This window comes from Sinocyclocheilus anshuiensis, unplaced genomic scaffold (genome assembly GCF_001515605.1).
Source record: "Sinocyclocheilus anshuiensis isolate Anshui unplaced genomic scaffold, SAMN03320099.WGS_v1.1 scaffold205, whole genome shotgun sequence".
Classification (NCBI taxonomy): Eukaryota; Metazoa; Chordata; class Actinopteri; order Cypriniformes; family Cyprinidae; genus Sinocyclocheilus; species Sinocyclocheilus anshuiensis.
This window is the reverse complement of record NW_015536497.1, coordinates 106,619-134,470: the sequence shown is the minus strand read 5'-3', so window position 1 is coordinate 134,470 and position 27,852 is coordinate 106,619. Positions and strand designations below refer to the sequence as shown.

Here is a 27,852-nt window from a genome sequence, read left to right as displayed (position 1 = left end):
ACTTTCCGTACCCACTGTATATATATATATATATATATATATATATATATATTCATATATTCTACACATATTCTACTTTGGAAAAAAGAGAAGAAATCGTTTATGCAGCTGTGTGTTGAGCGTGTGTGTCTTTGTGTGGGCTAAAGGGTGCTGAGAACAGTTTATTGAGCAAATTTCAGCACCATATCTGTGGACAGCGACACGATGGCAATGCTGATAGTCTGCTCAAATAGAATGGAAATTGCTTACTAACGGGTTGTTGAGATTATTTTTGGTCATCAGTGACCGCAGCTAATTAATTTGAGATAATAATCGATTTTTATTATTCAGTCTAATTGCTAGTTTATTTGGTCCCACGCTAGACTCGGCCTGGATGATTTGTATTTTAATGATGGTTGCAGGCTTATACTTGGAGTCTGAATTACATTTTGAAACATTTTGATTTTCAAGTCAAAAAGAATTTTCCTCCTGTATCGGTATTTACACGTAATATTACATGACTTTTCCAGGGCAATCACACAATTTACACTGCCCTTGGCTCGACTCCATAAAGCAATACTGTTATACATACCACTCTGCAAAAAAGCAACAATAAACCTTGACTTGATATTGTTGCTCTTCATTTATTGCATTTGTTTAATCACACTCTAAAAAATGCTGGGTTGTTTCATCCAAATTTTGGGTCAAATATGGAGTAACCCAACTTTTGGGTTAAAAATGTAATTAAAAAACTTTACCCAACAGCTGGGTTAGTCCATATTTGATCCAAAGTTGGGTTGAAACAACCCAGGATTTTTTTAGAGTGTGTATTCTTAAAGAGTAACAGATGCATTTCTTATGTTAAAAAGTTATTTTTCCCGATGTAGAGCATTTGTATAAATTCAGTATACCTTTACTTTCCCCCCTTCTTTTTCTAGTTGTGACAATACACAACAAACAGCGTACAGCATTTTCAGAAAAAAAAGTGCATGTTCGCCTTTAAGAGAGACTCTGCCCTCTAATTGCTTACTAACGGGTTGTTGAGATTATTTTTGGTCATCAGTGACCGCAGCTAATTAATTTGAGATAATAATCGATTTTTATTTTATTTTTTATTTTATTTATTTTATTATTTTTTATTTTATTTATACGATTTCAAGTTTTTAAAGCGCCATTTTGTGGATGCATGCACTCTAAAAAATGTTGGGTCAAATATGTTTTTTTTTTTTTTATGTTTTTTTTTATAAAAAATTTGAATTAAAAAATTTTACCCAACAGCTGGGTTAGTCCATATTTGATCCAAAGTTGGGTTGAAACAACCCAGGATTTTTTTAGAGTGTGTATTCTTAAAGAGTAACAGATGCATTTCTTATGTTAAAAAGTTATTTTTCCCGATGTAGAGCATTTGTATAAATTCAGTATACCTTTACTTTCCCCCCTTCTTTTTCTAGTTGTGACAATACACAACAAACAGCGTACAGCATTTTCAGAAAAAAAAGTGCATGTTCGCCTTTAAGAGAGACTCTGTCCTCTATTGGACAGCAGCGCACTGAGCTCAGCGCCAATGAGGTGCGAGACTATACAAAGGGATCTACTCCCTCCCTTAGCAGGAAAGGGCTACAATGAGTGATAGGAGCTGTAGAAAAGGAGAATAAACTTTACAGACACGCTAAACGTGCTTGATCCTTCACTACCACACAGTGCGTGGATGTTCGAGAGCCAACAGGTGAGAAAATAAATGGTTGAGCTTTATTTGATAGGGAATAAATCTATCAAAAGGAAGAGATGAGAGAGCACGCTGTTGCCATGGGGGGTTTGTGAATTTCCAGTTTTCAAGTGACAGCAGCAGTTTACAAACTTCAGTCAGTTACACAGAAGGGAGAATGGTGCTGGTCAGTCATCAGATAATAGGGTCTAACAAGCAATCAAGGAAGTAGGTATGAAACCATAATGTTGTTGTGAATAGGGTAGAAGGTAAAGAACAGAAATATAGCAAAATATATGAGAAATGCAAAAATGTTTATTTACCATAATTATCCAGAATCATGCGTGACCGTAGGTTGATATGTCTGTAAAGGACATCATATAACACACACACACACACACACACACACACACATATATATATATATATATATATTATAGAGACGCTTAAATATAATGTTTTATCTTTGTGGACCCTAAAGGTTATGAAATGTATCCAAGATACTAATACATTTAAATGAATGTTTATTATTGGAAAATAACTAATAGAAATAGTTCTCTGAATTTAAATCAAGATTTAACATGGACTGACAGCTCAACCGTATGGTAAAGTTTTATTTAAAACATAAAAAAAAAAAAGAGTGCTTGGGGCTATTTATTAGATGTCTACTAATAAGAATTTTAAGTTAAATATATTTTTTAATTAGCTCCTTTTAGGGGTGAAAGTTAAAGGGATAGACTGTAACAGTGCTGTGCATTATCCCGCAAGTATTTTTGAAAAATAAGTTGAAATGGATTAAGCAGAAGCATATAGCTGGCTAAAATTGATTTACAACATTGGAGCTCAGGTCTGTCTTTAATGGTTTAAAAGATATCGTTATACATGAAAATAAATGGGGAGTTTACTTATAAAACCTGACTATTGTACATTATTAAATCAACAATAATTGAGAATTACGCTTGTCATCATTTTATTAATTTACGCCTCAGACTTCTTAATTTTGTTTGTGGAAGATGTTATGTTGAAAAGTTGAGAGAAAAGGGTCTGGGCATGGGCGGCGCTAGGGAGGGGCTTGCAGGTGCTTCAGCGCCCCCAAGAAAGACCAAAGCACCCACATGAACATTTGACTCATTACGCATGCATAACTCGTGCAATGCAATATAATGTGACGTGATTTGCAGTTGCACTTTTCGTAATGTCATAGCATTTTAAAAAATGGATCGGTTCCTTGTGCCAAGTAGGCCTGCCCCTGACTAAAGATTAAATGAAATTGATTAATATTGATTAACCTACTAAACCATCGTTTAATAGGCATAGGCGTATTGGCCTATACCGCGCTCAAGCGCGCGCATAAAGCTTGCCGCAAAGCACCGCAAAAATAATGATTATGAATATGGTGGGGAAAAGAAGACATTTTAATTATGTAATAATAAACTAGTGTTTTCTCAGTCAGTGTCGGCTGCAAAGAAGTTGCCGAATGCTAATATACGCTGACTCGCCATCTCCACATGGACGTGTCTTTAATAGAGACATGCACCTTTCCATACGGACATAATTAAATAATATTTTTTTTCAAGCTATATTTTTTTTATATATATTTATTTCTTATGTCTGTGAGGCAAGTAACATTGTTGTGACGCGCTCCATTTCACGGAAACTGCATGAGACGGCAGAAAGCGTTAAGTTCTTTCCGCAGGAAAAAAAAAAAAAGCAAGGGATTGCGCGGGCGCCTCCATGTAATGCTGTAAACGCGATAATAGGACTCCCACACGTCTCATAAACATTTGATATGCACATATATAGCGCATATTTATCTAAATTAACGTCAGAGTGAATCGCCATGTAGCAGCCCTACTACTTTCCATATGTGAGAGATCTTTGTCCTGTCTCCTACACTAAGACATACAGTATCTGAAAAGCAGCTCTGGCGATGCCGAAACAGCAGTGGCACATTTGGCCATCAATACACAGAGAGCGAAGGTTCTGTTTTGAGACTGTAAATAGCAAGTAAATATATCCCCAGTGCTTTTTGATGTCATATTGCCTTTGACTCACATTCCGAAATGCTATTCTAGGCGGATTGTATAAAAAAATCTTAGAGAACTGACTGATCTATGTAGGCTACTTGTTAAATTTCATAAAATTTAAATTGTATTTAAATTGTGATGAGCCAAATAATCATGTAAAAAATGTTACAAAATCGAGTGGGCGATTTATTTTATTATTCATATAAAAAAATAAAAAAATAAATAAATAAAAAAACCTGTTTTGGTCATATTTACTATTAATTGCCCAGCAACAAAAAACATGTGCTCGTGCGACCCACTGAGAAAGTTAGTCGCAAAAGAGCGACCAGTGGGAATAATGAGTCTGGAGCCCTGAATTGCCCAGCTGCCCCCGTCAATGATCTAGCACCCCCTCAGCACCTGCGTTCAAAATTCTCTGGCGCCGCCCTGGGGCTGGGTGAGGTTAAAGGAGAGGCAGATGATCTACAGGCTACATGTTTTAATGGAATAATTTTTGGAATATATATATACACATACGGTGATGCATTGCTGCCACACATATTTTTTTTCCACTCGGTTATGTCGTAATAACGAGATGTTATGTCGTTTTAACTACAACGTTTCTAGTAATAACTAATAATTCTAGTAAAAACGTAATTATCTCGTTAAAAGGACATATTCTTTTTCACTTAATAACGACATATTATGCCATAAAAAAACGATGTGTTCCCGTTATAGAATGATCTGCACATTGCTGAAGTTACTACAAGGGATCCCTTACAAAAATGAACCACTACAAATTAAAGTTTTACTACAAATAATAAAAAAAAGTTTACTATAGTTAAGCCATGGTAACCACAAATTAACCATGGTTTTGCTGCACTATCCATAACCATGGTATTTGTAGTAAAACTGTGGTTATACAAATGGCAATTGTGGTGGAGAGACGTTAAAGTTGTCTTCTATAACTGTTTTTACGGCGTTCTTATTGTTTCTGGTGCGTTGTATTTTTGTATTTTCTGATCTAGCTGAGTGGGCGTGGTAATAGTGTGCACTTAAGGGGAAGCGCTCATTTGTGAGACGAGTTTATTTTATAAAAACATAGTATTGTTTCAATTAGTAAGAGCGGGGAAAATGTGTATTAATGATGGCCGTCAGTAAGAGAGAGGTGCACGGATCGAGAGCTAGTGATCGAGATTACTGTGGTGCTGTGTAGCCAACATGTAAAATTCCAGCCTCAATGTAGTGGAGGGGAGTTAGTACTGTTTTAAGTACTCAGCAGTTCTAGTTTTAGACTGTTTTAAGATCTTTGTTTTAAGCTCTTAAACATATTTATTTGCACATCCGCTTCAAATAAACAACCTTTTTGGACGTCAGCTTTGCTCCCGTGATTTTGATCCTCCTTGTGACTGCTCGGGTCGTTATCACAGTAACCAGTAGGCCAAAATACATGGTTACTACATTTTACTATAGTAAAACTATGGTTAATTTTCGTAAGGGGTAGAAAGGCTGCACTATTTTAAATTGTAATGGATTGTATTGTAATGTTATTGTTTAGTATTGTAATGTTACAATACAATGTAATTGTATTGCAATGTCACTGTTTTTTTTTTATTGTAGCGGTATGTTTATTAGGATTAATATCCAATCTGTCTACAATATAATGCTATCCAATAAGTGTACATTCTGGTCATTTTATTTTCTTTTTAAAAATAAACGCTCTGAGTTTTTTTTCCCCTTTGGAAAGTAGATTTTCGCATTTTTTGTTCATGGGTAAAAAAAATAGTTTATGCTTTTATACATGCACGAGCAAGTAATGAATCATTATAATCAGAGGAAAGGCTTCCTCTGATTATAATGATTCATTATTTGCTCGTCAGAAATAATATCTTTAGCTGAATCAAGCCGCATGTGGCATTGCGTTCTTCTTCTGGGGTAAATTCGAGAGGATGCTCACTTGTGTAAATTCCAGGCTTTATGAATAGGCTGCGCTGCGTGTGGCTGTGACCACAATACAGATAATAAGCTCAGACGGGAAAGACTGGACCCCTGGTTGGATTTATGCGAATTAAATAAACAGAAAATAATTGTTGTCGATTGTTTCATTTAGAAGCAATCCCACCCCCTATTGTTGCTTCCTAATGAATTTAAAAGTACACATCCAGCCATCTTATGGTGCTACTTGAAATTTACATGTTTTTAATCATGATTTGTTTTTTTTTGTTTTTGTTTTTTGTACACAAAAATTAGCTCCTCTAAAAAATACTGAGAAACTAGCTGCATTAAAATCTCCAGACGCAGTAGTCACAACCAAAGAGAGCTGCCTTTAAAAACATCAAAACCTCTATTGGACCAGTGAGTGCTTAGCTCTGAACCAATCATGTGTTAGTCTTAACAAAGGGATCTACTCCCTCCCTCAGCCAGAGGAGGAGTAATGATGAGAGCTGTAGAGCGAGAGGAAACAGGAACGCTTTATGAGACTGATCACCACAACGAGGATGGGCTGATTACACGTATATTTGAAAATGGAGAACAGAATTCTGATTTTCTATGGATATAAGACAAAGATTTGTTGACGGGAATATCAGCCGCATTAGAGAAATGAGGAGGAACGGAGGGTGGAAATGGGCAGCGCTTTGGCTGTTCGCTTTCTCTCTATTGTGGAATACAGTTGGAGCTCAGATTCGCTACACGATACCCGAAGAGTTAAAGGAAGGATCTATCGTTGGGAATATCGCGAAGGATCTTGGTTTTGACTTCTCAGATATTGCCGAGCGTAAGTTACGAATAGCATCTGAGTCGAATAGGCAATATTTTAGTGTGGATTCAGGGAAGGGTGATCTGGTAGTTAATAGCAGAATAGACCGAGAGACGCTCTGTGGACAAAGCGCCAGTTGTCTAATGCCACTGCAGATCGTTATTGAGAATCCATTACAGATGCATAAGGTAGAAATAGAAATACAGGATATTAATGACAATGCACCGAACTTCCATAATAAAGATGGAGTATTAAAAATTTCAGAATTGACTGCTCCAGGCGCGCGATTTACCCTTGAAATTGCTGAGGACCTCGATGTTGGCAGCAATAGCTTAAAGTCATATTCACTGAGCAATAATAATTTCTTCCGTCTAAATTTAAAGACAGTTAAAAATGGAAGGCAAATACCAGAGCTAGTGCTTGAGAAATCACTAGACAGAGAAAAACAGGCAGTTCACAAGCTGATATTAACAGCTCTAGATGGTGGTAATCCGGTAAAATCGGGCACATCGTTATTGCAAATAATTGTTCAAGACTTCAATGACAACGAACCAAAGTTTGATGTAGCCGTATACAAAGCATCTGTTTTAGAAAGCGCTGTTATTGGTTCAAGTGTAATCAAAATAAAAGCGACCGATTTAGATGAAGGTCTAAATAGTGAAATACAATATTTATTGGCTGCGCACACGCCTGAATTGGTAAGAAATGCTTTTAATGTTAACGCTGAAACCGGCGAAATAACAGTAATTGGAAAGCTAGATTACGAGGCCACCACATCATATACGTTTGATATTTGTGCTAAAGACAAAGGGAACCCAGAGCTCGAAGGACAGTCATCGGTTCAGATAGATATCATAGATGAGAATGACAATCCTCCAGAGATTATCCTGACGTCCTTACCGAGTCATGTTCCTGAAAATGCAACGGTGGGAACTGTGGTGGCTCTGATTACCGTCAAAGATTTGGACTCCGGTAATAATGGGAAAGTTGAGCTAATTGTCTCCCCGGATCTTCCCTTTAAATTAAAGCCAACTTTCGATAGCCATTATTCACTGATAACTGACTCATTATTAGATTGTGAGGTTCATTCCGAATATAATGTAGAAATACTGGCCATGGACTCTGGTGTTCCACCCTTAAAAGCTGTGAAGACTGTAAATGTAAAAGTGCTTGATGTAAATGACAACCAACCAATATTCTCACAGTCTTCATATAATGTTTACATAAACGAAAATAATCTGGCAGGCGTTTCATTGTTTTCTGTATCCGCAGTTGATATTGACCAAGACAAAAATGCTATTCTCACTTACTCAGTTCTGGATTTAAGTTCTAATCAAGTTCCAGCATCATCTTATTTTTATATCAACTCTGAGAACGGAACTATTTACAGCATGAGCTCATTTGATTATGAGAAAATTAAGCTAATCAGCATTGTAGTGCAGGCTAGAGATCATGGCTCTCCATCTTTGAGCAGCAATGCAACTGTTCATGTGTTCATTCTGGACCGGAACGATAACGCACCTGTTATCACCTACCCGTCCACATCCATGGGGTCTGTCTCTCATCAGAGGATGCCCCGTTCTGCTAAAGCAGGACATCTCGTTACTAAGGTAACAGCAGTGGACGCGGACTCGGGTCATAACGCCTGGCTGTTCTACAGGCTCGCAGAGGCCACGGACGCGTCTCTGTTCAGTGTCAATTTACATACGGGAGAGGTGAGGACTAAACGCGCTGTTTCAGAGCACGATGACTCCTCTCAGAGACTGCTGATAGAAATAAAGGATAATGGAGAGCCGATCCAGTCCACAACTGTCACAGTGGATATACTGATAGAGGACGGCTTTCATGAGCCCATCTCAGACTACAGAGGGAAAATGATCGAACCCAAAAAGAAAAGCAGCAAAATTACATTATATCTGATCATCTCTTTGGCTTCTGTATCCTTGTTGTGTCTGTTGACGACTTTACAGACACGCTAAACGTGCTTGATGCGTCATTACCAGACAGCGCGTGGACGTTCGAGAGCCAACAGGTGAGACACAGAATGATGATTAATTAACTCAGCATCAGTACAGACTTGTATGTGATTTTTTTGTCTGTTAATTTAAGATATACACATTATGGTGGACATACTTGAAAGTTTGTGTGACGGGCGGGGTAGCTTGGCTTAAAGAGCGCTACTCTGCAATGACATTAAGTATGTGTATATATATATATATATATATATATATATATATATATATATATATATTTATATTTTTTTTTTTTATATTTTATTAAGTCTAAGCAATGTTATTTTTTCTATAAGCCCCCTTTTTTTACCATATTTATGATGTCAAAACAAACTGCAATAGTTTTGTACGGTATTCAGCACTTTGGACTGGACATCTCCCATAACGACGTTAACGTTGTACAGTTTTAGGTGCTATACTTTATAAATGCTGGTTTGGTAGGTGTTGAATAAAAATGAAATTAAATAAATAAATAAATACATAAATAAATAAACATACTACTAACAGTAATAACAAAAAGTTATTTAAAAACAGTATAAAAAACTGTTATTTAAAAAAAAAATACTTTTAGTGGGAAACAGTATTTCTTCTTCATAAAAACTGAGAACTAAACTGTTAATGTCACATTTTTAAATAACGCATTAAAAATATGTTCTAATAATTCCCTTACAGAAAAACTACATGAATTTTACATGTGCAATCACATGTTAAAATTAAATGTGGAACACATGTGAAACGTGCTTTGCACATGGGAAACGTAGTTTTGTAACGTTTTCATATTTCACATGCGATTTTAACGTAACTGCACATGTGCAATTCATGTGTTTTTTCTGTAATGGTTCTTTCCCTCTGAATTTAAAGAACAACTAAATACACTTGCTCATATACCTTTAATGCTCAAATGCTAATAATACCTTGTTACTTTAACATGCATAATCATTTTCCAGTCTAAGCAGATAAGAAATCAGTCTGAGGCTAACTGCATTTTTTTTAGATCACAGCTGTCCACTAGATGCCGTAATGCATACAACGGAGAGCTGGTTACCCCTTTAAGAAACAGCAAAGCATCTATTGGATGAGTGAGCATTGAGCTCTGTACCAATCGTTCTTCAGACCGTACAAAGGGATCTACTCCCTCCCTCAGCCAGAGGAGGAGAACAATGATGAGAGCTGTATAGCGAGAGGAAACATGAACGCTTTATGAGGCTGCTCACCACAACGAAAATGGGCTGAGTACACGTTTATTTGAAAATGGAAAATAACATTCGGTTTTTATAAGGATGTAAGATGAAGATTTGTAGATGGGAATAATAAACGCGACAGAGAAATGAGGAGGAACGGAGGGTGGACATGGGCAGCGCTTTGGCTGTTCGCTTTCTCTCTATTGTGGAATACAGTTGGAGCTCAGATTCGCTACACAATATCTGAAGAGTTAAAGGAAGGATCTATCGTTGGGAATATCGCGAAGGATCTTGGTTTTGACGTCTCAGATATTGCCGAGCGTAAGTTACGAATAGCATCTGAGTCGAATAGGCAATATTTTAGTGTGGATTCAGGGAAGGGTGATCTGGTAGTTAATGGCAGAATAGACCGAGAGACGCTCTGTGGACAAAGCGCCAGTTGTCTAATGCCACTGCAGATCGTTATTGAGAATCCATTACAGATGCATAAAGTTGAAATAGAAATACAAGATATAAACGATAATGCACCTAACTTCCATACTAAAGATGCCACATTAAAAATACCTGAAGTGATTACTCCAGGCGCACGATTTACCCTTGAGAGTGCTGAGGACCTCGATGTTGGAAGCAATAGCATAAAGACGTACTCACTTAGCAGTAACAATTTCTTCCAAATTAATGTTAAAATGTTAAAAGATGGAAGAATGGTACCTGAACTTGTGGTTGAAAACCCTTTAGACAGAGAGAAACAGTCTATACACAAGCTAATATTAACTGCCTTAGATGGTGGCAATCCAGTAAAATCTGGCACATCATTATTGCTAATAATCGTTCAAGATATAAATGACAACGAACCAAAATTTGAAATTGCTGTATACAAAGCATCGGTACTAGAAAGAGCCATCTTTGGCTCAAGTGTGCTCAAAATAAAAGCCACTGATTTGGATGAAGGACCTAATGGTGAAATAGAGTATTCATTCGGTGCGCATACGCAAGATCTTGTAAGAAATGTTTTTAGTGTGAACGCTGAAACCGGCGAAATCACAGTTATTGGAAAATTAGACTACGAGACTAAAAAAACGTATATGTTTGATGTTTGTGCTAAAGACAAAGGGAATCCAGAGCTCGAAGGACAGTCATCGGTTCAGATAGATATCATAGATGAGAATGACAATCCTCCAGAGATTATCCTGACATCTTTAGCGAGTCCTGTGCCTGAAAATGCAACGGTGGGAACTGTGGTGGCTCTGATTACCGTCAAAGATTTAGACTCCGGTAATAATGGCAAAGTCGAGCTAATTGTCTCCCCGGATGTTCCTTTCAAATTGAAAGCCTCTTTCGATAACCACTATTCGTTGATAACCGACTCATTTTTAGACCGTGAAGTTCATTCTGAATATAATGTAGAAATACTGGGCATAGACTCCGGTGTTCCACCTTTAAAAACTACGAAGACGGTAAATGTTAAAATGCTTGACGTGAATGACAACGCTCCACTATTCTCACAGTCCTCATACACTATTTACATAAACGAAAATAATCTGGCAGGTGTGTCATTGTTTTCTGTATCTGCAGTTGATATTGACCAAGACAAAAATGCTATTCTCACTTACTCAGTTTTGGATTTAAGTTCTAATCAAGTTCCAGCATCATCTTATTTTTATATCAACTCTGAGAACGGAACTATTTACAGCATGAACTCATTTGATTATGAGAAAATTAAGCTAATCAGCATTGTAGTGCAGGCTAGAGATCATGGCTCTCCACCTCTGAGCAGCAACGTCACTGTTCATGTGTTCATTCTGGACCGGAACGATAACGCACCTGCTGTCATTTACCCGTCCACACCCATGGGGTCTGTTACTCATCAGAGGATGCCCCGGTCTGCTAAAGCAGGACATCTCGTTACTAAGGTAACAGCAGTGGACGCGGACTCGGGTCATAACGCCTGGCTGTTCTACAGGCTCGCAGAGGCCACGGACGCGTCTCTGTTCAGTGTCAATTTACATACGGGAGAGGTGAGGACTAAACGCGCTGTTTCAGAGCACGATGACTCCTCTCAGAGACTGCTGATAGAAATAAAGGATAATGGAGAACCGCTCCAGTCTACCACAGTCACAGTGGATATACTGATAGAGGAAGGCCTTCATGAGCCCATCTCAGACTATAGAGAAAAGACTATCGATCCCAACAAGAAAACAGGCAAAATTGCTTTATATCTAATCATCTCTTTGGCGTCTGTGTCCTTGTTGTGTATATTGACCTTTTTCATCTTAATTGTGAAATGTGCACGAGGCACTAGAGGCGGCTCAAGCTGCTGTATCAGGAGGACAAATTCTGAATACAAGAACCCAAACAGAAACCTGCAGATCCAGCTCAACACTGACGGGCCCATTAAGTATGTGGAGGTTCTGGGAGGAGACATGATGTCTCAGGGTCAGTCCTTTGGCTCCTATCTCTCTCCAACGTCAGAATTCAGTGATCTTACCCTCGTTAAACCCAGCAGCACCACAAACTTTACAGACACGCTAAACGTGCTTGATGCGTCATTACCAGACAGCGCGTGGACGTTCGAGAGCCAACAGGTGAGACACAGAATCATAATTTAGCATTACTGTTAGCATCAATATCAAGTTTAAAAATGTGGTTAGTATTACTTGGTATTATGGTCTACACTTAATATTGTGTAATATTGCACGCGTTTCTAAGTGTGTCTGCGTATATGAGAGAGAGAGAGAGAGAGAGAGAGAGAGAGAGAGAACGAGATAATGGTGTAAATTTCAGCACCATATTTTTGGACAGCGGGTAGCATCAGCGGCCTGCATTTATTATTATATATTTGTTTTAATTGAATTGAATTGGTTTGAATAATAATAATTAAAAAATGTCTATTTTTATATTTGAAAAGCCTTTTGGCATTTAAAAAATACACAAATAAATACAGGAATAAATGGCTAATAACACCTCGTAAATGTGGTTTCTAAATATGCATTTTCATTATTAAAAATACTTTTGTTATATTAACCGTGAAATAATTTAAACAAAAGAATTAAATGAATAAACAAATAAATAAAAAAGATGATGATGAGGAAGAAGAAGAAGAAGAAGGAGAAGGAGAAGAAACACTACAAGGGATTTTCCAATATAGCCGCCATGTGACTGACAGTAAATTTGACATATTTCGCTCTTCTGAAAATCGTGGAAATGTAATTTCTATTTTGCGGTTGGAGAAAATGAGAACAGAAAAATAATATGTGCGTTGGTACCGGTAATAGAGGTTTACCCTGCTATTTAATTTCCGCGTTACAAACACGAAAATGTAACAATGGTCCATTAGTTAGAACATTTTTTCCCATTGGGTTTTGAGAACAACCAAATAAATTACACTTGTCTTGTAAAGTATTTTTGCTTAGAAAAATATTTGCCCGTATAATAATATATAAGCATGGGTCTGAACTATTTTACCCCACAATTCTCCACTAAATGCCGTAACACAAACTACAGAGGGCTGGTTACCCCTTTAAGCGGCAGCAAAGCAAATATTGTATGAGAGAGCCTTGAGCTCTGTACCAATCCTGCTTCAGACCGTACAAAGGGATCTACTCCCTCCCTCAGCCAGAGGAGGAGTACAATGATGAGAGCTGTATAGCGAGAGGAAACATGAACGCTTTATGAGGCCGAACACCACAACGAGGATGGGCTGAGTAGATACATTTTAAAATGAAGATTATCATTCTGTTTTTCTGTGGATATAAATGATATAAATTGACGATTTGTTGATGTGATTATTAAGTGCTACAGAGAAATGAGGCAGAGGATCGGAGGGTGGAAATGGGCAGCGCTTTGGCTGTTCGCTTTCTCTCTATTGTGGAATACAGTTGGAGCTCAGATTCGCTACACGATACCCGAAGAGTTAAAGGAAGGATCTATCGTTGGGAATATCGCGAAGGATCTCGGTTTCGACATCTCAGGTATCGCCGAGCGTAAGTTACGAATAGCATCTGAGTCGAATAGGCAGTATTTTAGTGTGGATTCAGGGAAGGGTGATCTGGTAGTTAATAGCAGAATAGACCGAGAGACGCTCTGTGGACAAAGCGCCAATTGTCTAATGCCACTGCAGATCGTTATTGAGAATCCATTACAGTTACATAGCATAGAGATAGATCTACAAGACATCAATGATAATGCACCTAACTTCCATAATAAAGATGCCACATTAAAAATACCTGAAGTCATTGCTCCTGGCGCACGATTTACCCTTGAGAGTGCTGAGGACCTCGATGTTGGCAGCAATAGCTTAAAGACTTACTCACTAAGCAATAACAATAATTTCCGTCTTAATGTAAAAACATTAAAAGATGGAAGAATAGTACCAGAACTGGTGGTTGAAAAACCTTTAGACAGAGAGAAAGAGTCTATGCACAAGCTCATATTAATAGCCCTAGATGGTGGTAATCCAGTCAAATCTGGCACGTCTGTGTTGCAAATAATTGTTCAAGACATCAACGACAACGAACCCAAATTTGAAGTTACTGCATATAAAGCATCGGTTTTAGAAAGAGCCATTGCTGGTTCAAGTGTGCTCAAAATAAATGCAAACGATTTGGATGAAGGTCTAAATGGTAAAATACAGTATTTATTCGCGGCGCATACTCCCGAACATGTAAGAAATGTTTTTAGTGTGAACGCTGAAACCGGCGAAATCACAGTCATTGGAAAATTAGATTACGAGACTAAAAAGTCATATACGTTTGATGTTTGTGCTAAAGACAAAGGGAATCCAGAGCTCGAAGGACAGTCATCGGTTCAGATAGATATCATAGATGAGAATGACAATCCTCCAGAGATTATCCTGACATCTTTAGCGAGTCCTGTGCCTGAAAATGCAACGGTGTGAACTGTGGTGGCTCTGATTACCATCAAAGATTTGGACTCCGGTAATAATGGCAAAGTCGAGCTAATCATTTCTCCTCATGTTCCGTTTAAATTGAAACCTTTTCATAATCATTATTCACTGATAACCGATTCATTATTAGACCGTGAGGTTAATTCTGAATATAATGTAGAAATACTGGCCATAGACTCCGGTATTCCGCCCTTAAAAACTTCGAAAACGGTAACTGTGAAAATACTTGACGTGAATGACAACCCTCCACTATTCTCACAGTCCTCATATAATGTTTACGTAAACGAAAATAATCTGGCAGGCGCGTCACTGTTTTCTGTAAAAGTTTCTGATATTGACCAGGATAAAAACGCTCTACTTACTTATTTAATTCTGGATTCAAGTTCTAATCAAGTTCCAGCATCATCTTATTTTTATATCAATTCTGAAAATGGAACTATTTACTGCATGAACTCATTTGATTATGAAAAGGTAAAATTGTTTAGTGTTATAGTGCAGGCTAAAGACCATGGCTCTCCATCTCTGAGCAGCAATGCCACAGTTCATGTGTTTATTTCGGACCGGAACGATAACGCACCTGCTGTCATTTACCCGTCCTCATCCATGGGGTCTGTTACTCATCAGAGGATGCCCCGGTCTGCTAAAGCAGGACATCTCGTTACTAAGGTAACAGCAGTGGACGCGGACTCGGGTCATAACGCCTGGCTGTTCTACAGGCTCGCAGAGGCCACGGACGCGTCTCTGTTCAGTGTCAATTTACATACGGGAGAGGTGAGGACTAAACGCGCTGTTTCAGAGCACGATGACTCCTCTCAGAGACTGCTGATAGAAATAAAGGATAATGGAGAGCCGATCCAGTCCACAACTGTCACAGTGGATATACTGATAGAGGACGGCTTTCATGAATCCATTTCAGACCATAGAGAAAAAACTATCGAGCCCAACAAGAAAAGCAGCAAAATTACTTTATATCTTATTACCTCTTTGGCGTCCGTGTCCTTGTTGTCTTTGGTGTCGTTTTTCATCATACTAGTGAAATGTGCGCGAGGCAGTAGAGGCGACTCAAGCTGCTGTATCAGGAGAACAAATTCTGAATACAAGAACCCCAACAGAGACCTGCAGATCCAGCTCAACACTGACGGGCCTATTAAGTATGTGGAGGTTCTGGGAGGAGACATGATGTCTCAGAGTCAGTCCTTTGGCTCCTATCTCTCTCCAATGTCAGAATTCAGTGACCTTACACTCGTTAAACCCAGCAGCACCACAAACTTTACAGACACGCTAAACGTGCTTGATGCGTCATTACCAGACAGCGCGTGGACGTTCGAGAGCCAACAGGTGAGAAAGCCTAGATGTAAAAAGTTAATGTGTATACACTATGTTATTTATACTTAACAGTGATAGAATGACGTTATTTTCAGCACCTTGGACAGCACCATGTGTACTTTTGTCTGAACACAAAATACTCTTTTGTTTGCACATAATAATAATAATAATAATAATTATTATTATTATTATTATTATTATTATTATATCAACATCAAATATTATATTACCAAAGAATGTCGTTTTATTTCATTAACATAGAAATATATAAATTATACAAAGACAACAAATAAAATATGGCCACTCGTGATACATAATACTTTTCTTCTATTGTAATGTTCTTTGGTGTGAGATTGACAGCAGGTGCTGTGCTGCGCCTTTAAGAGGCAGTTCTCTTGCTACTGGTTATTGCCTTTATCTCTGCACCAATCACATGCAGAATTGTACAAAGAGATCTACTCCCTCCCCCACTGACATTACAACGTTCAGTGCAGACGGTGACGAGGAATGCTCTAATCTCTCCTATAAAATGGATTCTAACATATTTTTGAGACAAAATGGAAAAGCGAAATTGTCGTCGTGGTGGTACCCCTAGTTTTTATTAGAACGGTGAATCGTCTGGATTTAAAATCAAAATGACAAAGAGGGTGGCATTCAGATGTTGGAGGCATTATTTGCTCTTCTTTTTTCTCTTTCTTCTTTTGTGGAGTACGACAGAAGGACAGACTCGCTACTCAATTCCCGAGGAATTAAATGTGGGCGCTGTTGTTGGAAATATTGCAAAAGATTTAGGTTTGAAAATATCTGAGCTGTATGACCGTAAATTGCGAATAGCTTCTGAATCAGGTAAGCAGTATTTCAGCGTGGATTTACGCAGAGGAGAAATTGTGGTTAAAGAGAGAATCGACAGAGAAATCCTTTGTGGAAAAAACGCAAATTGTCTGCTGCCTCTTCAAATTGTTATCGAGGAGCCTTTACAACTTTACAGAGTGGAAGTCGACATACAGGATATTAATGACAATTATCCGCATTTTCAGTCGACGGACCGCGTTTTAAAGATAGCAGAATCAACTGTCCCTGGCATGCGTTTTCCTTTGGAGAGCGCAGTAGACCCAGATGTTGGAAGTAATTCCTTGAAATCGTATACTTTAAGTAAAGACGAGTGTTTTAGTTTAAAAGTAAAAGACCTTGGAGATGGGCGCAAGGTACCTGAATTAGTACTGGAAAAACCTCTGGATCGCGAGAAGAAACCGATGCATCAGCTTATGTTAACTGCTTTAGACGGGGGGAAGCCGGTTAGATCTGGAACTTCACAAATAAACATCACTGTGCTGGATAACAATGACAACAACCCCGTATTTGAGAAAATAGTTTACAAAGTGGCCATTAATGAAAACGCCAAGCAAGGAACGTCATTTTTAAAGGTTAAAGCAACGGACTTAGATGAAGGTCCTAATGGAGATATACAGTATTCTTTAGGGGAGCACACATCTGAAGAGCTGCGCTCATTGTTTTGTATTAACGAGAAAACCGGCGAAATGATCCTGAATGGGGAGTTAGACTATGAGACCACCCCTATTTACAACATTGAGATCAGTGCCAAAGATAGAGGGGTTCCCGAAATGGAGGGTCATTGTTTGGTTGAAATTGAAGTTGCAGATATTAACGACAACCCACCACAAATAGTGCTGACATCTAAACCGAGCCCCGTGCTGGAGAACGCGCCAAGCGGGACAGTTGTAGCGTTAATAAGCGCACGGGACATCGACTCTGGTGACAATGGAAAAGTCAGTCTGCAGATACAGTCTGATCTTCCATTTATTTTAAAACCATCCTTTTCAAACGAATATTCGTTGGTTACAAACGGCGTTTTAGACCGCGAAACTTACCCGGAGTATAACGTGGAAATCACTGCATTCGACTCAGGCTCGCCCCCTTTAAATACCAAAACAATAATTCCAGTTAAAATTCTTGATGTTAACGACAATGCCCCAAAGTTCCCTGATAACGTGTATTATGTGTACGTAAAGGAAAATAACACTCCAGGCTCTATTATCTGTTCGGTATCTGCTCAAGACTTTGATGTCGGCGTAAATGGTAAAATATCATACTCTATTGAGATCCCTAAAAATTGGGATACTCCAGTATCCTCGTATATGTACATAAACTCTGACAATGGAAGCATATTTAGCATGCATTCGTTTGACTTCGAAAAAAGAAAAGTGTTTGAGGTCATCGTTCAGGCTAAAGATCATGGCTCTCCATCTTTAAGTAGTAACGCGACAGTGTATGTGTTTATTCTGGACCATAACGATAACGCACCTGCTGTCATTTATCCGTCCTCATCCATGGGGTCTGTTACTCATCAGAGGATGCCCCGGTCTGCTAAAGCAGGACATCTCGTTACTAAGGTAACAGCAGTGGACGCGGACTCGGGTCATAACGCCTGGCTGTTCTACAGGCTCGCAGAGGCCACGGACGCGTCTCTGTTCAGTGTCAATTTACATACGGGAGAGGTGAGGACTAAACGCGCTGTTTCAGAGCACGATGACTCCTCTCAGAGACTGCTGATAGAAATAAAGGATAATGGAGAGCCGATCCAGTCCACCACAATCACAGTGGATATACTGATAGAAGACCGGTTTCATGAGCCCATCTCAGACTATAAAGAGAAAACTATCGAGTCCAACAAGGAAAGTGGCACAATTACTTTATATCTAATCATCTCTTTGGCTTCCGTGTCCTTGTTGTGTCTGTTGACATTTTTCATTTTGCTGGTGAAATGTGCGCGAGGCAGTAGAGGCGGCTCAAGCTGCTGTATCAGGAGGACAAATTCTGAATACAAGAACCCCAACAGAGACCTGCAGATCCAGCTCAACACTGACGGGCCCATTAAGTATGTGGAGGTTCTGGGAGGAGACATGATGTCTCAGAGTCAGTCCTTTGGCTCCTATCTCTCTCCAATGTCAGAATTCAGTGACCTTACACTCGTTAAACCCAGCAGCACCACAAACTTTACAGACACGCTAAACGTGCTTGATGCGTCATCACCAGACAGCGCGTGGACGTTCGAGAGCCAACAGGTGAGACAAACGCAGATTTAAACAAGTTATGGTTATACAGACACTAATTATACGTAACTGATGGAGAGACGCTACTTTCAGCACCTTGGACAGCACAATGTGTGCTTTTGTCTAAGCAAAGCAACTTTCCTCCAATAGAAACGCACGTTTTTAGCCCCACCCCTTTTAACTCTTCTGCCAGACCCACACAGGCCTATTGCTCTCAGGAGCTGTATTGTTAGTTTAGAAACGTTAGAACAAATGGTGGAGATCATGGATACAAAACCAAACGTGTTTCTCCTATACTCTGCAATGTCTTGCGATGTCTAGTAGCCTATATACATTAACTAAAACCCCGAAGGAGTCTATAGCTACTAGTGAAAATACTCAATTAAAAATGAAGAGTAAAGAGCTTTTTCAGAGATCTTTGGACTGGGCTGCAGTTTGGATTGTTCTTAATTCGTTGTGTTTTGCAACGCACGCTTTGGAACTTTTATATTCTACAGCTGAGGAATCTAAACTGGGAACTATTGTTGGCCACCTGGCTAAAGATTTAGGAATGGACGTTCATGTGATACTTCTAAGAGAGATGCGAATCATCTCGGAATCTAATGCTAAGTATTTTGACGTAGACCTGACATCCGGAGCTTTGGTGGTCAAGCAAACAATGGACAGAGAAAGTATGTGCAGAGGAAATTTACATTGTCACACTCGGATTCAGATTTCTCTTCAAAATCCTTTGGAAATGCACAGCGTTACGATATAAATTGTGGATGTTAACGACAACGCGCCACACTTCCAAAGCCGAAACACTTCTTTAGAAGTTTCAGAAGCGGCTGCGGCAGGCACTATGTTCCGCTTAGAAAGTGCGCATGACCCTGATGTGGGTGTTAATTCAATGCGCGCTTATTTTCTTAGTCAAAACGATCGTTTTATGCTAAAAGTAGAAACTAAAAGTGACGGAAGCAAAATCCCAATTTTAGTCTTGAACAAGTCTCTTGATAGAGAAAAGAGGAACGAATTTAGATTGATTTTAACAGCAGTTGATGGGGGCAGTCCAGAAAAGTCCTGCAATAGTGCCATTTTTATAAATATTCTAGATGTCAATGACAACTCGCCACACTTTCATAATCTTACAAAAAGAGTCACGCTTTTAGAAAAGTCACCTCATAGAACGTTAGTTACAACTCTTAACGCCTCTGATGCCGATCATGGTCAAAATGGTGAAATATATTACATATTTGATAAATACACCCTGACAATGTTTTAAAACTCTTTAGTGTGGATTCTGTGACTGGAGAAATTAGAGTTACAGGACAAGTCGATCACGAGCTCGCTAATGTGCATGACGTCACTGTCCTTGCTAGGGACAAGGGAATACCTCCCATGGAGGGCTCGTGCAACATCAAAATCGAGATTATTGACGTGAATGACAACACCCCTGCTATCAGCATTAATGTGGTTTCTCCTGTAATCTCTGAATATGTGAGTTCAGGCACTGTCATTGCCCTAATCAAAGTAAAAGATGAAGACACGGGAAAATGGCGAAGTGAGCATGCACATCCATTATGGGTTGCCTTTCAAGATGACTTCACCTTATAAAGGGCTTTTCATTTTAATTACCGATGGCCTGCTGGACAGAGAGGCTGTGGCTGAATACACCATTATTGTGACTGCCACAGACTCTGGTTCCCCGCCCCGTTCCTCACAGGAATCTTTTGTGTTACGTCTTTCAGATGTTAATGATAACCCCCCAATCTTCTCACAGTGTTCCTACTCTGTGGACATAGCTGAAAACAATGCCCCAAATGCTCCCCTTCTGTCCGTGTCTGCATCAGACCCAGATGTGGGTGAGAATTCCACTGTTTATTTCTCAATTTTGGAGTGTGAAGCTCTTGGTAGGTCTGTGTCTTCATATGTATACATTAACCCAGATAGTGGGCATATATATGCCATGCGAAAGTTTGACTATGAGCAATTGAATGCATTTCAATAGTGCAGGTTCTTGATAGAGGAACTCCAGCTCAAAGCTCCAACACTACGGTGCATGTGTTTATTATAGATCAGAATGATCATCCTCCTGTCCTTATATATCCTGCACTCCCATCCGATGGGACGCTGCAGTTTTTGGTACCTAGCACGGCTGGCATCGGACGCTTAGTCAATCGTATCACATTTGTGGATGGTGATAGTGGCCACAATGCCTGGTTATTCTACAGCTTCTCGGGGCTTGATACTGAAATGTTTCACATAGGCGCACATACTGGAGAACTTACAGAAGAGAACAGCAAGTCTGTCTTTAGCTTCATTGTGATTGTAAAAGATAACGGCAGGCCTTCTCTCTCTGCTAGTGTGGTAATTAACATCACTCTGGCTGAGAAAGCTTCAGATGTATTTTCTGAACCCAGGAGCTCTACCTCCAAAAGTCCAAAAGGGTCTGACCTCACTTTGTACCTCATAATTACATTATCCTTCATTATTATGGTCTCATTCCTGGTCATCATTTTTGTAGCTGGCTCAGCCATCATGGTTACGTTATGTGCCTCATGCAAAAACTTGGCTTCAAACACACATCTCGTGAGCACCAACACAATGACCTCCACCTGCAGCTAAATACTGACGGTCCTATTAGATGCATGGAGGTCGTGGGGGTCTCCCAGGATTTACACAAACACACATACACGCCTGGTTTCTCCACTATATCCAGCAGGAGCGACTTTGTGTTTGTTAAGGCCCCACCGAGCACTCTAAGAATGCGACTGTCAAAAAGACTCTTCTCTCACTCACTCATGAAGGTGAGATTTTCAGGAAATATTATAGACTACCATTTAAAAGTTTGGGGTTGGTAAGATTTCTTTAATGTTTGATGAGAAAAAAAGTCTCATATGCCCACCAAGGATTGATTAATTGAATGATTGATTGATTTTTACTATAAAATTAATTAAAACTGAAATATTGTGGAATATTGTACAATTGTAAACGTCTTTACTATCACTTTTAACTAATTTAATGCATCCCTGCTGAATAGAAGTATTAATTTCTTTCAAAAAAATCTCACTGACACCAAACTTTTGATGGGTAGTGTAAGCAAAAAATTACATATGTTAATGAAAAAAAAATGATACACTGTTCAGATGTTTGTGGTGTGAATTTTAGTGTCACACAATTTCTCAAAATCATTTCTAGTAAGATAGAAACCATGCTGTATGTCATTAATTCAGAGTATGGCTCCAGTCACTATGACTCACTTTTTGGACTAAGCACTTTATAATGCCAAGTGTATTAAGAATCAGGCCACAATTTGAGCTATTTCTAGACCCAGTGAATCAGAGAAGAGTTTTGACTGAAAATAGTGTGTTCAAATGCTCAAGTCAGGTGAGGCAGATTGTTGCAGTCATTATGATTTACAAAGTAGAGTCTTTGTGGAATCTACACTAGAGTTTGGAGGATCATTACAGTGTGATATTGCACATGCCTTGAATGCTATCTTGCAACATAATAACTCGACTCAGTGTGGGGAGATGCAATAGAATTGTGTGGGATACTAAGGAAATTAAGACAAAAATTATGAAAAAAAAAATCCAAAAGCAGGGCGAAATTTTAGCCACAATCCACCTACAGGTGAGCTCATATTTTGTTTGATACAGACTTATGTGTATAGTCCTCACGTACATGCAACCATGCGTGACAGCAACATGATCGAAGTTTCAATTATTCACACACACTCTCCCTCAACCTATTTTCTACCTTATGTTCTTCTTTGTTGCTCTGATTCTCACTACTCCCCTCAACATATTCTTTCTGTATCAGCAAAGGTGCAGTTTCAGAAAATAGTCCTGAGGAAAAGCAGAGGAAGCAGATCAAATCTGCTGTCAATAATACAAATTTGTGTTTCAGAATTACAACCTCCTATGACGGGATGGAGGGAACTGCACTCCAGGGTGGACCAATAGTGGATATTAATCTCTATGCCAAACAAAAGTATTGACAAAATTATTTTCTTCTCATTTTCAGCAAAATCCCCCTAATGCTGACTGGCGATTTTCCCCAAACCAGAGGCCTGGACCCAGCGGGTAAGTGTTGGATTCAGTTTATATGTCTCGCAAAACCATAAATACATTTGAGATTATCCACGTGATATTACGTACACTGTTTTGTAATAGTTTTTATTTAATCTCGCTGATTGGAGTGAGATATTAACAGAACAAAATCTTGGATTACCTGTTAACGTCTGAGTGCCTAGATTTTTGGTGGTCACTATCTTATGAATTTAGTCAGAAAGAAGAGTTAAGTAAACAATAGTCACAGGCAAAGTCAACAAATACCAAACTATCTAGATTAGAATATGAAATAATGTACAAATTTTCCTTCCTTTAGTGTTTTCAAAATCTGAGATTGCCTACAAACATTTGAGTGCCTACATTGTTGATGGTCACTGTCCTCTGCATTTAGTCAGCAAGAAGAGTTAAGGAAACAATATTTATAGATAAAATCAACAAATACCAAACTATCTAGATTAGAGTCTGAAATAATTTACTATTTGTATTTCCTTTAGTGTTTTCATCTCTACATATGTAGAGATGAATTTACATTATCGCCATTTTATGAATATTAAAGATGTAAATTTACCACAGTACTGTAATCTTGCAAAAATAAATAATGTAAAGAAATCCTGCAAAGAAAAACCCACAAAAGAAATAAAGTCCTGCAAAAATAAAATCCCACAAAAGAAATCCTGTGAAGAATATCCTGCAAAAATATTGCAAAGAAAAGAAATCATGTGGAGCAAAAAAAAAAAAAATCTTGCAAATACACCAAATATATTATGATAGCAATTATCAGATAGAAACATACAAAAGCGAACCAACTACCTGTGAGACACAACGTCTTAAGATATAAGGTTTAAACTTAAAGGAAACCCAAATCCGTTCTCACCCATCCATGTACTCTGGTCAGTCTCTGGTCAGACACAGCTGCATGCTCCTGTGCTTATGTTTCAGCCAACACAGGTTCCACACCCTGCAGCAGAGATGGACTCCATACGAGAAGTCCAGGTAGAGTGAAGGCGAAGAGAAGGCTTGTAGCGTTTGACTTCACCTGGTGTAGCCTTCTAGTGAAATGTTGTGTTTAGGTCTTTCAGATTATGTGTCCTGCAGCTTCCAGCGACATGCTGTCCAGTCTGTTCCTAACACAAATTTCGTGCAGTTGGTTCATTTGAGGATAAGGCTTTTGGATGTATGTGTATCGCTGATAGCTGTTTGTTGCATCTTGCTCTGCGGGCTGACATTGCACAGTGTGTTGACAGTGTGTTTACCTGTGCTTAGTAAACTTGCTTGTTCCGATTTGATTTATTTTGGCTTTGTAGAGCCAAGTCTGTGAAGTCTGTCCCTAAAGAGTAGAGAAATATTTCTGTCCTTATGTACGGACTCTGCTATCAATCTGTTTGTGTGGGCAGAGAGAGAGAGAGAGAGTAAAAAATCTGCTTTTTAGTCGTGTCATTTTGAAACTGAGCAGCCTGTAATAACCAAAATATACTTAAAGTGATAGTTCACCCAAAAATAAAAGACAGAAGAAATTCACAGATTTATTTGGGAAAAAAAAATAATTCTAACACACTACTCAAACTTGCATCTTGGGAAAATAAATTTAATCATTTGTGAAACACAAACTATGAAATGACAATGAAAAATAGATTAAAAGACTTAAGACTTTAATGTATGGGCATCTTGTACATTATCTTAATAAACTTGTTCCTTTGCCCATTTAAAAGCTTATTTGAAGCTTATCAGAGGATCTCACTCACATTACCAAGTTGTTTTCCCTCCAAGGAAGTGATGTTTATGATTTAATTGTCTTCTTTTTTCTTTTTCTTTTTTGGACAGCTTTCATTTGAATGGACAGTAGTCAAAATAACAGAGTAGACAATAACTTGAGGAACAAACTAAAAACCTTTATTATAATTGTTAAATTAAATTAATTGACAAAATCTATACATTTGAAAGAAGTATTTCTTCTAAAATCAAAAATGTAAAAAGAAAAGAAAAGAATAATATAGTAAGTGTTGTATTTATATTGAAAATGGGACACAGAAGCCTGGGGACATAGGAAAAGTGGTGATATTTGGTATTTTAAAATGCTGTTAAATGTTTAAAATTGTTCAAATTTAGTTATTTATGACTAAGACAGCCTTAAAATATATATTGTTCAGCATTTTAAGGCAGTAAGATCATGATCCTTACTGGGGACACAAAAGGCACTGAAAATAAGGACTGACCTTTAATGGGAATTTATCATTATTATCTATTGTAAATACTCAAATACAAAAATCTGTAAATACAAAAAATATATATTTAATGAGATATTTATTTTTACATTAGCTGATATGTCTGCATGTTTTATAAGCCTGAGGAACATCAATTGACCCGAAACGTTGCTGAGCTAATAACATTTTACAAGGATGCAAGTTTGAGTACTGTGCAGGAATTTATTTATTTTTATTTATTTATTTTCTGGTTTATACTAGACTTCTGCCACTGTATTTTCTATTTAGTGTTTTACAGATGAAAAAAAAGTTATACAGGTTTGGAACAACATGAGGGTGAGTAAGTTAAAAAAAAAATGGAGGGGGGGTGAACTATCCCTTTAATTAAAGCTTGTTGTAGTTTGATCAAAGGGCAAAGTGTATGTGTTAAGTCATATGATATAAACAGACACAACTGTATTTAATCAATGCATCTGTCTGTTTACTTCATGTCTACCACTGCTTTGTCGACTTTAGCCTCCATTTTCTGACTGCACTGCACTGTCCTGCCCTGTCACACAAAATGGCTGTCTCAGCTAATGAACCAGGTGCATTTATGCTAGCAAACGTGGTGGCTGCTGTTCTCGTATATGTGTGAGAGGTAAAATGCGAGGAAAAAAAGCACTATGAATGTGTTTGAATGCATGTCGAGTCACTAACCCTGTTCTCTGTCATTTAGGGCTGGAGCTCGTCCTGATGAGGCAGATGCCAGCGCTGGTGTGATAGCGGGAACAAGACCGTGGCCCAACCCCCCTACCGAAGCTGAACAGTTCCAAGCTCTGATAGCGGCAGCGAACGGTGAATCTCAATCTCACTTATTATTCCTTCTTTTATAAAACTGCATTAGAATGAGAGCAAATAAGAGAATGAGGAGAGAGCATTAGCACTTGAACAAGAAAAACTTAGCTTGTTAGAAAAAAATAGCATAGCCAACAAGAATGTCATAAACATTTTGCATGTAAAGCAAAAATTTTCTCGGCTAGAAATATCCTTCAGGCTGTTCAGCTTTACAAGCTACATTTTCATGATAATCTTGCTGGTTAAGCTAATTAAGCAAGCCGTTGGGGGCAAATCATCCCACCAGCATCCAAAACACAGCATATGCCGGTCTTTACAGCAGGGAAGTTTGTCCACATACAGTATATTGTATTGGATACATCAGTCCTCAAGGTTAGATTCTGAAGACCATTAATAACTTGATGATGTAAGGAAAGACGGAGATATAGTGAGAGAAAAAAGAAAAGAGAGTGCGGCTTCCGGAGTAAAATGGATCTCACCATTTATTGACTGTTATAGACTGTCAAACTAATTGAGTGTAAAGAGCCTTTCTCCCTCTTGGCAGCTGCAGTCAGAATGATAACACTGTGCTGATGTTCTACTCTAGCATAGATGGACAACAACAGAATCTCAAGAGTGTTATTTACAGAACATTCACATATACATTCTGGAAGCTGAACTACAAATCACATTATCTAAATCTGTTGGCTGGCATGATTTCAGTTGGACTAAAATGTATTCATAACATTAAAAGAAAAAAAAAAGACTAACTACTCTAGACTGACTAAAATCAAACTTGTAAGTGCATGTAAATGTATTTAGATATAAATCTATATTTAGTAAAGCAATACATATAGTTAGATTTGAATGAAATATCTGTTGGGCATGGCCTTGTGGAAAAAGTACACTTTAGCATACTTAAAAAAAAGAGTACTTAAAGAAATAATAAAAGAATATACTTACGTGCTTATACTTAAATGCAATGTTTTCAGACACTTACTTAAAATGTATTTAAATATATTTGTTGAAATGTCATGAATTTAAATATATTTGTGTTTTACACATTTGTAACGAAGTAGCTGCAATTTGTTACATTTAAAATGTATTATCTTTAAATGTACAGCATTATTGAATAACACAGTACAGTTTAAATTTTAAAATGTGCAAAATAAGCGTCCTTTAAAGCACGACAAAAGAATATTAAATTATTTTAAATGTACTTTAAAAAATCGGACATTATTACAATGTACACTTTTTAAAAGTATACTTAAGTGTGTTAAGTCATGAAATTGTACTCTTTTAAGTAAAATTAAGCAGTGGCGGCTCGTGGGTTTTAAAATAGAGGAGGCACACTAATTGTATTGGTCTGGGATCCCTGCCGATTATTATTATTATATTATTTGCTTAACCACTTTAAAATGGCTTTTTGGTTGCTTTTAGTCAGAAAACGTAAAGAAAACGACATGCATACAGCAAGATAATATAACTTCACTTACCTGGCCTATCACTTGAAGCAAACATCCATCCCTTCTTAAAAGTCTGTGTTAAAAGAAATCTGCCTGTTGCGCCATTTAATTAAGCCCCGACTGCTGTAGCCTATATCCAGCTTAGGCTGTTTTCCCTAAATTTGTATATATACTGTTTGAATGACAGCTTGGTAAATCTGCTGGCGATCAAATATTCAATATCGCTACTCATCATAACTACTAGGTACATTATCAGCGCAGCGGCAGACGTTCAAACTAATATCACGTAATTTACGTCTCTTTGATGGTTGGTTGATATAAGAAAGGAAGGCTAGCCTCCCTTGCGAGGGTTCTTTTCTCAACACTCCTCAGC

General features: G+C 38.2%; 1 protein-coding gene and 2 pseudogenes across 8 annotated transcripts in view; all 3 read left to right on the top strand.

The window, feature by feature from the left end:
* Positions 1–27,852, top strand: part of LOC107687322 (protocadherin gamma-C5-like) — a 52,017-nt gene that overhangs the window by 21,570 nt on the left and 2,595 nt on the right. For 3 of the 8 annotated variants that reach the window (XM_016484646.1, XM_016484631.1, XM_016484620.1), the window contains exons 2-4: positions 22,950–23,008; positions 23,936–23,989; positions 25,916–26,034. In XM_016484646.1, the coding sequence (XP_016340132.1) occupies positions 22,950–23,008; positions 23,936–23,989; positions 25,916–26,034 (232 nt within the window). Of the gene's footprint in view, positions 1–16,206; positions 18,957–22,949; positions 23,009–23,935; positions 23,990–25,915; positions 26,035–27,852 lie in introns of those variants that run through there. The other 5 variants (XM_016484608.1, XM_016484613.1, XM_016484625.1 and 2 more) reach the window with 5 other exon arrangements.
* Positions 19,258–20,209, top strand: LOC107687377 (protocadherin gamma-C5-like; annotated as a pseudogene).
* LOC107687372 (protocadherin alpha-C2-like) lies at positions 20,446–21,821 on the top strand (annotated as a pseudogene).